General features: G+C 42.5%; 1 protein-coding gene across 1 annotated transcript in view; it reads right to left on the bottom strand.

Moving 5' to 3' along the window:
* LOC103616730 (alpha-2-macroglobulin-like) overlaps positions 1-9,135 on the bottom strand; it is a 31,129-nt gene that overhangs the window by 13,909 nt on the left and 8,085 nt on the right. Inside the window, 10 exon segments of the mRNA XM_017735856.1 lie at positions 107-256; positions 600-742; positions 2,009-2,072; positions 3,386-3,613; positions 3,884-4,045; positions 4,483-4,592; positions 4,720-4,834; positions 5,568-5,691; positions 6,406-6,490; positions 7,608-7,776. Coding sequence (XP_017591345.1) covers positions 107-256; positions 600-742; positions 2,009-2,072; positions 3,386-3,613; positions 3,884-4,045; positions 4,483-4,592; positions 4,720-4,834; positions 5,568-5,691; positions 6,406-6,490; positions 7,608-7,776 — 1,350 coding nt within the window.

Consider the following 9,135-nt stretch of genomic DNA (forward strand, 5'->3'; position numbering starts at 1 on the left):
TAGGGAATGCAACTGTAAAAATACATATCCCCATGTCTACAGTGGTATTAGTGGGTACTTGGTTTGTTCTTGTACTTGCTCATTACCAAAAGTAGCCAAGACTCACAGAGCTGGGAGAAAGCTCATTTTCAGGCTTCATAAGGAGAACACTCTTGTCCACTGCATGGAGGGCACACAGGGATCTTGGAGAGGCATGGAGTCGCAGGTGTGTGTTGGAAGCAGGAAGACCTTCCTTGGGTGCAAAACTCAATTTCACCTGCAAATCCAAAAGGAAGTTCAAGCATCTACTTTTCCAGACACTGTTGCATCTATTATTCTGACACTTCCAGCCTTGTGAACTGAGCTCTGCTAGTGTCTAATGCATATTCATCTTTGATCAATATAATTAACAAGGATGAGTGATTCTCTTTTTGTTTCTGTCTTGTCCCACTTTTTATTTTTATAGCTTTGTAGCTTATTCAGGTTCATCAATCCTCAGTCAACATCTGGTCAGAACATTTCATGTACCCATTGTGAATTCTGCCTTCATTCTGGAAATCTAAACTGAACTGCTGTCCACAAGACAAACATGTGTTGTGTAAACCATGGCTTGTACTCACTTTATTGGGGAGGCACATTTCAACCCGGAAATCTTCTGAACTGGCAATGACTTCCCCACTGGGTGAAGTGGTGTACACAAGCATTTGTGCCACAGGAGCAATTGCTGCCTCGACAGGGAAGGTCAGCCGAAATGTCCCATAAGCTAAGAGTGAAAAAAGGTTATTCAACATGCAAGAGGTTCCAGTATATGCATTTGTCTTCCCTTGATAAAAAAGTCAAGTTCACGTCCCAGATAAAAAAGGTCAGGTTCATTCATGCTGAAAGTTTTTAGTTATGAGGAGCTGGAAAACAGACACATGACTAAAATCTATGGCTGTTGCTGAAGACACCTGCATTCAAAGACTGGTTGTGAATTGACAAATGAGATGAGTTTGGAGGGCCTCAGCCTGCCTTTGAGATTCTCCCCAGTTAACACCTGGCATAATTTCTTGATGCTCCCAACCCCTTTTTTCCCTCATGCTCCAAGATCTACAGAAAATAGTCAAGGCAAAAAAAAGATAACATGACTGGTGGAAAGGGTGACAGCAGTCAAGGTTGTGGAGTGGCTGAAAGAATAACTTGGCAAGATTACTGCTAAGCAAGCACTTATCTGGAACACCAAACTATTGCTCCAAGCAGGGTAGAAAATGCCCTTCTGTGCTGGAGAACCCCTTTTATCTGGGCCTGAGCTTTATGTCACAGTCTAGACAAGGTGACAGGTCAGCCCTTGGTATTAGCCCAGGTGTGACTTTAGTCACTGTTTCTAGTGAGGATACAGAACTTTGTACAGCACACAAGATCTTTTAGTGCCATAATCTGTTTATATCCACTGCAGTGCAACTCCTCCTCACAGACTTACAAAATGTCTCACTCTTCTCATTTTCAAAAGACATTTTAAGTTGCATCCCAGCCTCAGTTCCTGAAATGTGTAATCCTTGGACATTTATGTGAATAAATGTAAATTTATTGATTAGAATATAGGTATGCATGTGTTTGCATGCTTACAAGGCAGGAACAATACAAAAAAAATACATAAATTAAGGAATGTGAGAGAGACAAAGAAAAGGAGACACACTCTTCCTGCTTGTTGTACACGTGAATCTCCCAACATTGGTAAGAATTCACAATCAGAATAGGGTAGAGAGGCCATCAGAAAGTGCTGGTTTTAGGAAATGGCCAAAACTTATGTTTATTTTTGGTTGAATTTTCTAACATTTTCTCATGAAAAAAATAGCGCCTGTTGGAACTCAGAGAAAACAAAACTAACCAAAGCCACTTCACCTAAAAAGGTTTAATTTTGAAAATTCAAACATTACATGCGAAGTTTGAATGAAATATTAAATATAGTGTTTGAAATGAAGTAATTTATCTACATCCCCCCTGGCCCAAATTATCATCAGAAATACTAAAAAAACATAGTTCTGCTCACCATCTCCAGGATTCACAGTGAGATCATGGGTGTCAGCTAATATGATTTGTCCCTTGGCCATCACCTGTGTAACAGAGAAATCTTCCTGTAATTGTTGCTACTGGTGTTGAAAGGCGGGAGAAGGAACGTTCACTGGGTTAACTGTAGGGTGTGAGAAACACCAAGAAGATGCTAAACAAGTGCCAGGCTGGAATTTACTGGGTCTTTGGACACAGAAATATTTGCTCCTAGGAGGACCAGTGTTTCCACACTGATCATTCTTATCTTTGCTTTTGTACGCATTACATATATAGATCAGGTTCAAGTCCATTTTGCCTCTAACCACACATAACTTTGGGAGTCATCTGCACGTTTTTAACAATTTGGAACAGGCTGGAGGTCAAAAAACCTCCTCATTCCTCTCTCAGTTGCACTGTGAAACACTGTGAAGAAAAATTTCACCAGGATTAGTTTTATAACTGCACAGAGTCGGGACAGAAGACCTCAGGCTGCAAAGAATACGAGTTTGAATAAGGTACCTGAAGTCAGGCAGTAAGCAATAGCCTAAATGTAATTTCCTCATTTCTAGAAAAAGATTCCTTTTTCATAGTCAAAAGTGCCTTTTATTCAGTTACTTTTGATGTGGAATATTTATTCCATAGCACCATATTTGAATCTCAAGTTGTGGGATCCACACCTATAAAAAATGGAAGTTCTTTCACTTTTTGTTTACCTGCTGTATGTGCATATTTAACCCCAATTTTCCCAGGCTACTGAGATAAGCAGGTATCTTGTCCTTCCATTAATTCTTAGCAGTCTTCAAAATGAGCATGTAGACCTCTCTAGCACAGGTTTCTATTCTCTCTTTTGAATATCAGCCTAAGTCCCCCTGATGTTCTGTACAGTCCACTGGAATGAAGTGTCTGTTCCGCTGATATTTTTCTTGTTCTCCAAAGCTACTCTCATCTCCTCTGCTAGTGGCATTAAATGGGACAACCAGAAAAACAAATTTCGGGAGAAAGACATTCTATTTGAATATTCATTTGATTCTTCCTTTTTTCCCTAGAGAAACTGACATGTCATTGTTTGGTCACAGTTCAATTATCTCTCTTCTCTGATCCCCAAAATGAACAAATTCATAGTTCTTAAGGTCAGCATGTTATAGTCTGCCCCAATTACTGTGGTCTCCCAAAATTCTGCACACAGAGGACAAAGAAATGAGAAACATTGGGGAAATGTATTTAGATTGCACTGTTGCAGGCCACACTTTCCATTTCAAACCCTCTCCATCATTACTGGCCATCTAGCAGTGCTCTGGTTGCTCATCACGGAACAGAGCTAGAGATGACACAGTACTTTCTGTGGCTGTAGATCAAAGTAACCCCAAATATGTCTTACCAAATAATAAATGACAATTTTCTTCTGCTCCCCTATGGCCTCTGGTGTGAAGATATAGTGCACTTGGACCTCTGTTGAGGAGCCACAACTTAATGTCTCAGGCTTTGGCTCAATTTTGAGGAAGCTCTTACTGAGAGAGTAAGACCGAGTTACTCTGCGCGTGGCATGCTCATAGGATGGTGTCATCCAGTCACTGTCGTAACAGTTCAGTTCAGGTTTATGATCTGCCTAAGAAAGAAAAATAGAAGGTTGATAGTCAAATGAAATCAGGTAAAAAGTCACATAAAAGTCCACAGAAAAACTCTGGATATGTTCCATATTTCTCATTCTTAGGAGATTGTGGATAATCTGCAGAGAAGACGCAGAGAAGTGCGGTGATCTGACAAGAAACTTGCCTTATTTTCCAGTTGTCAGAAAAGACTGAGAGCTGATAAGATGGATAGATGTTTCACCTGTTGAAGAGAAAGACAGAGGCTTACCCCTGTCTCTGCCACTTACTCGGATTTCCAGGGAGAGTTCTGTGAAGCTGGTAGTGTCTATGGAAAACCAGGACTGCCCCTGCTCATCTGTAGTGTAGTTCCCTTTGTATCTGTTTCCACCCACAGTAATCACGATGGTTTCATTGGCAAGTGGCGCATCAGTGCCATCAACCAGCTTCACCTAACAAAGCAATAACAAACTTCAGGTTTTAGACTAGCAACAAAAAACAATTCCCAAGTAATGCATCCTCTTCCCTCTTTTCCTCCTTGCCAGACAGGATATTTCTTTATAGAAAAGAATAAAAGAAAAGAATGTGGAAATGTGTGAGGTATGCCCTGTGCTGTCAGAGGGAACAACTAAGAAAATTCTCAGCTAAACAACCCGGTCAGCCCATGGAAATTATCTATCAGGATCCTAAGTTCTTCAGTAGTTTTAACTCCCCCAGCCAGCTTCATTTGGGACCTCAACCACGTACCATCTGCCTCTTGAACCATGTAACCTGCACCATGAACATGAAACACCTGAACCACGTAACACCCCACTACTCCATCTGATGGGATTGTGCATTTGTGTGTTTGCTCTGCCATTCATTGCCCATGGTCTCAGAAGTTCCCTACCCTCCCGAAGAGTGGGATCCCTGGTTTGTACACATTGTCCAGCAGGTCAAAGCTGATACTGCTCATGGTGGATGTGATGCCGCAGGAGCCTGTTCCAGTCATCTCGATTCCTGAGATAGAGCGCAGTAAAGAGGGATTATTGATGAATTTCTAGTCATGTTACTCCACCTTCCTTGTGCTTGCTGATTCCTCCTGTTATGGCCTGCCATCACTTTGCCTTCTCCATGTGCTACATACCTGTGCCATCTTCTGTGATTTTGCCTTGTACCTCAATGCTCATCTCATATTCCTTGCGTAGGAGCTGAAACACCTTGGTCCTCACCACAACAGAAATACACCCATGAGCATCTGCCTAAGCAAGGGATTGGAGAGAAAATTGAAATTCTGTGAACAAAGTTTGTGCCTTGAGGAATGAGAATAGATACCCCAAACCCAACATGCTTAACTTCTGTTCATGAAATTCCAGACTTATCTTCAAGGGTTGTCTCCAAGACCAGTACTTGTGTTCAGCCTGTTTCCTAGTGTTTCATCCACACATTTTCTGTGTTCTGTGAGGTAGCTGACACACAGTTCTCCAAGGCACACACTGGTTTCCTTGTTAATTCCTTCCTGACTTAGTTCTGGTTTTCTTCCTGTTCCTTTCATTTTCTTCTCTCTTTTTCTTGTTGCCCTTTCTCCTGTATTTAACCCATATACAGTACTACCTCCTCTTCTTTGTTCTTCTTTATCTATACTGCCTTCCTGTTTTCTTCTCACCTTTGCTCCTTGCTCCCAGTCAGTTCCTCTCACAGTTACGAAATTCTTTCAAAGATCTTTTCTCAGTTTGTGGAACAATTACAAGGACCTCATGGCTGGCAACTGGAGGTCTGTCACTAGTTTCAACAGGGTGAGGTTTTCATCATCAGTTCTGTTTCCAGTTTAATGACCCCTCTCTTAAGAATGCCTTCCTGTGACATTCCCTGCTTTTCCCTGGAGAGAATGCTGTCTCTGGTGCCTGACTATGTCCCAACAGATTTGATCCGTCTTGAGACAACATATCCCATTAACCTTAAGAAAAAGCACTACATTTTAATCTTGGGACTCACCTGCCTAGTGAATTCTTCACACACAGATTCTGTTTCTTTTCCATAACAACTTGAAGCAGCCTGGGAATATTTCCGGCATACTTGGACATTCACCAAACCAGGAACAGGCTTCCCATAGGTGTACCTAATCACAATGTGTTAAACAATGTATCAGATGAGAGTCACAATCACACTCAGACACATCTCCTTAAAGACCTCTGTAGGTGATTTCCTAATACTTCTGAAAGGCTGACTAATCTGATATTTTAATTATTCTAGTGATTACATTTCTAGCATTTCCATAGTGAGATTCTTCCATCATCCATGGAAGAAACATTCATCCTATTCTAGGTGGGAGGTCTCTGCAGAAAAAGGTTGTCTTTAGAAAATTTTTTCAGCCAGGAACATCCTTGTATTACAAAGTGCTCAGGGTTCAATGAAGAAATTGAAAGGCAATCAGGTACTCAGAAGGAGCTATTTATGAGTTAGAAATGAGAACACTGGGGTTGCATCACCAATTTAAATGATGTCTGATCTGACATCTCAGAGTATTTGATGGTTCAGTATTGGAAGAGAAGCTCTAACTGATAAAATGTAAAGACAGAAAGAGAAAATGTGAAATAAACTGGGAAGAGAGAGATGCAGATTTGTTTGATGTAATCTTTTAAGGAACACAGGGAAGACCCTTCACTTTGACTCTTCAGGCCAAGCAGCAGGCTCAGGATTGACAGAATGAATAAGTCTGCACTAGATGCCTGGGAAAAGTTTAAAAACCTTCCCTGAGCTCTTCTTGTGGTCCTCAGCAGTAGGGAAGAGTGAAGGATAAGCAAGAGAGATTTACTGGAGCTCTGTGACTCACAGACCACAGACAGACACTGGAAGCTCGTTGTCCTTAATAGTGATCATCTTTGGCACCTTCACCAGGACCTCGAACCTGGACAGCACTAGGTGGGAGAGAGAAAGGCTGGTGTGAGAGGAGTGAATGAGAGCTGTGTACTACACAGCAACCCAAGCATAGAACCAGGATCATCTTCATATGAACCTCTCTGTGGTCTTCAGTACAGATGTCTACCCTTTCCATAGGATTTCTCAACCTTCCTTCACCACTGCTTGGATTCAAAGGCAATTAAGGAAGTTTGTAGTCCTTATCTTCCCTTATTTGCAGCACAGGCTTATGTGATCCCATTGGCACCAGACAGCTGAGTAGATCCCTCACCTGTGTTAGTTCAGAAGGACACACTGGCCCTGTGTGTCATGTTCACAAAGCATAACTTGTAGCTAGGCCTTGGAGCTGCACATTCACCACCTTTGTAATTTACCACATTGAAATGCCCTGAATCATTGATTCTCTTGGCTGATTCTTACTGTTCTGGAGACCCAGAGTTGCTCTTAGGCTCACCAAGAGGCACCATGGGATATTGTCCTGCATACCCAGAGTTTTCAAGTGAATCTAGCCACAGACTCTCAGGTCTACAGACACCCAAGAAGTTTTATTAGAGAGCTGGGAGTTAAAAGCCTCCCTGCAGCAGCGTATTTCTCCTTACTCAGTCTCTGCTACCAGTCTCTTTGTAACATTTGTGGATTGCTCTTCAGTCACAAATTTTCTACCAAACATGTTTTCTAAGCTTTCACAGAAACAAGGAAGAGCAAAAATAGAGAGGACCACGAATAGAGAAAGAGACCTTATGCAGATGATGAGAGAAGTAAAATAGGGTCACCAAAATATTGCCATCTCTTACTTCGTATCTAGTGCTACTTGCAATAAGCTGCTGGACTGAAAAGCAACTGAGACAAAGTCAGCTGAGATTGGTGCCACAAGCCATGCACGGGAATTCTGGCATGTCCTGTGCTCCCAAGAGCACTATGAGCAAATACAAGCTCAGGCAGGTTGCAGAGATGCCATAAAGTCAGCAACCACTTCTGATACTTAGCACTTTCTGCTCAGCCCCTATGAGCCCCATTGTCTGTATATTCAGTCCCTCCCTCCTCCATTTTGCGCCCTGGAAATTCCAAATTGAGTGGTCACAATAAAAGGCATTACTGTCAAATTCCTCTCCTTACCAAATTCCTCCACACTGAAGGAGTGCTCCACATGGGATGAGAAGCTCTTCTGCACAACTATTTTGTAGGAGCCTTGGATGGGGTCTGAGGTGAGGGGGAAGGAGAGCTGTGTAAAGCCTGTTTCCAGTTCCACTCCTTGCCACTGGTACACACGGTTCCTCTGGGGATCCTGCAGGTAACAGTGTCACAAGAGACAGGAGAGTGCCAGGCACCAAGCTGTGCAGTGCCCAGTGTATACACATCCCTGCTGGGTAATGCCTATCTGTAATTATTCAACAATCTGTGAGGTTCTGAAAGCACTAACCTGTCAGTTCTGCAAAACTAGCATGCAAGAAAGCTTTTAAACACTTTTAATGCCTGGGGGTGTTGCCTCCCCCTCAGCTCTACCTGCAAAGGATGGGGCCAGGAAGCTAGGTAAAACAGACTGGCAAGGTAACAAAAGGGAACAGAATTGACATCAGAAGTAAGTGGAGCACATTGAGAAAGGAGGGAAGTGTCAGCTTCCTTGACAGGCTTTACAGCCTGCAAAAGATTTTTTCTAACATTGCCTTGGAATGAAGACTGCTGAAGTACCAGTACACAATCTGCTGAGGAGTCAAACTCCTGACTTATCTATGGGACTAAGAAATGCACATGTATAAGGGTCCTAAGCTAGTGGTGAGATGGGGCAATGGTGACAGGAAGAGAGGAAAAGTATACCCCACATATAGGCATCCAGCTGAGAGCCCTCTCTTATGTCTCCATGCTCCTAATGCTGGAATGAAGACTCATCACTACTACATCTGTGTATTGCTCATTATTAACTATGAAGAATTAATCCCCTCAGCCCCAAATTTCTTGTAGAAGTCACTGAAACAGCACAGTGGTGCTGTGTAGTTTGAGGCACCCTTTTCAGGCTCCTCAGCAGGATGGTTAGTATTTATAGTCTTCCATTTTCTGCCTGCTCTTTGCATTGTGCCGTGGCTGTCACCAAAAGTTTATTTACTCTAGATAGGCGTGTGACTCAAGGTGTGTGACTATGTGCATTTACTTCACTGAGATTTTGTCTCAGGGCTTAGGGAAAATGGGGATGTGAATGACATCTCCCAGATGGAGGCCATCAGTCAGGGGGCAGAAGAGGGGGCCATGTTCCCAAGAAGCCATCTGGGAGGGTGGCACAATCAGTAAAATGCATCCCATGGCTCTGACCAAGTCCTCTCCATAATCAAGTTTCAACCCTGCTGAAAAGCCCACCACTTATTGTGAGGGACACCACTGGGCTTCCTTGGAAGAAAAATTCAAGAAAATGTTTACAGCTGGGCTTGTGAGCTTGTTGCCATTCCTGTGATGTGTAGGTAAGGCCTGAAAGCCAGTGTGTTTTTCCTCAGAAAAGTGTTCTATTTTTTTAAATTACATGAGCAATAGGTCAGGATAATAGTTCAGAAGTAGCAGACTCATACTAACTTCTGCCTTTGTGCTTCACTGAGATAAATTAAGGACATTAAGTTGATGTAGATTTATTTCCCGAGAAATGCTGACTTTTAGGCTG

The sequence above is a fragment of the Corvus brachyrhynchos genome, unplaced genomic scaffold, assembly GCF_000691975.1.
Source record: "Corvus brachyrhynchos isolate BGI_N302 unplaced genomic scaffold, ASM69197v1 scaffold44, whole genome shotgun sequence".
Classification (NCBI taxonomy): domain Eukaryota; kingdom Metazoa; phylum Chordata; class Aves; order Passeriformes; family Corvidae; genus Corvus; species Corvus brachyrhynchos.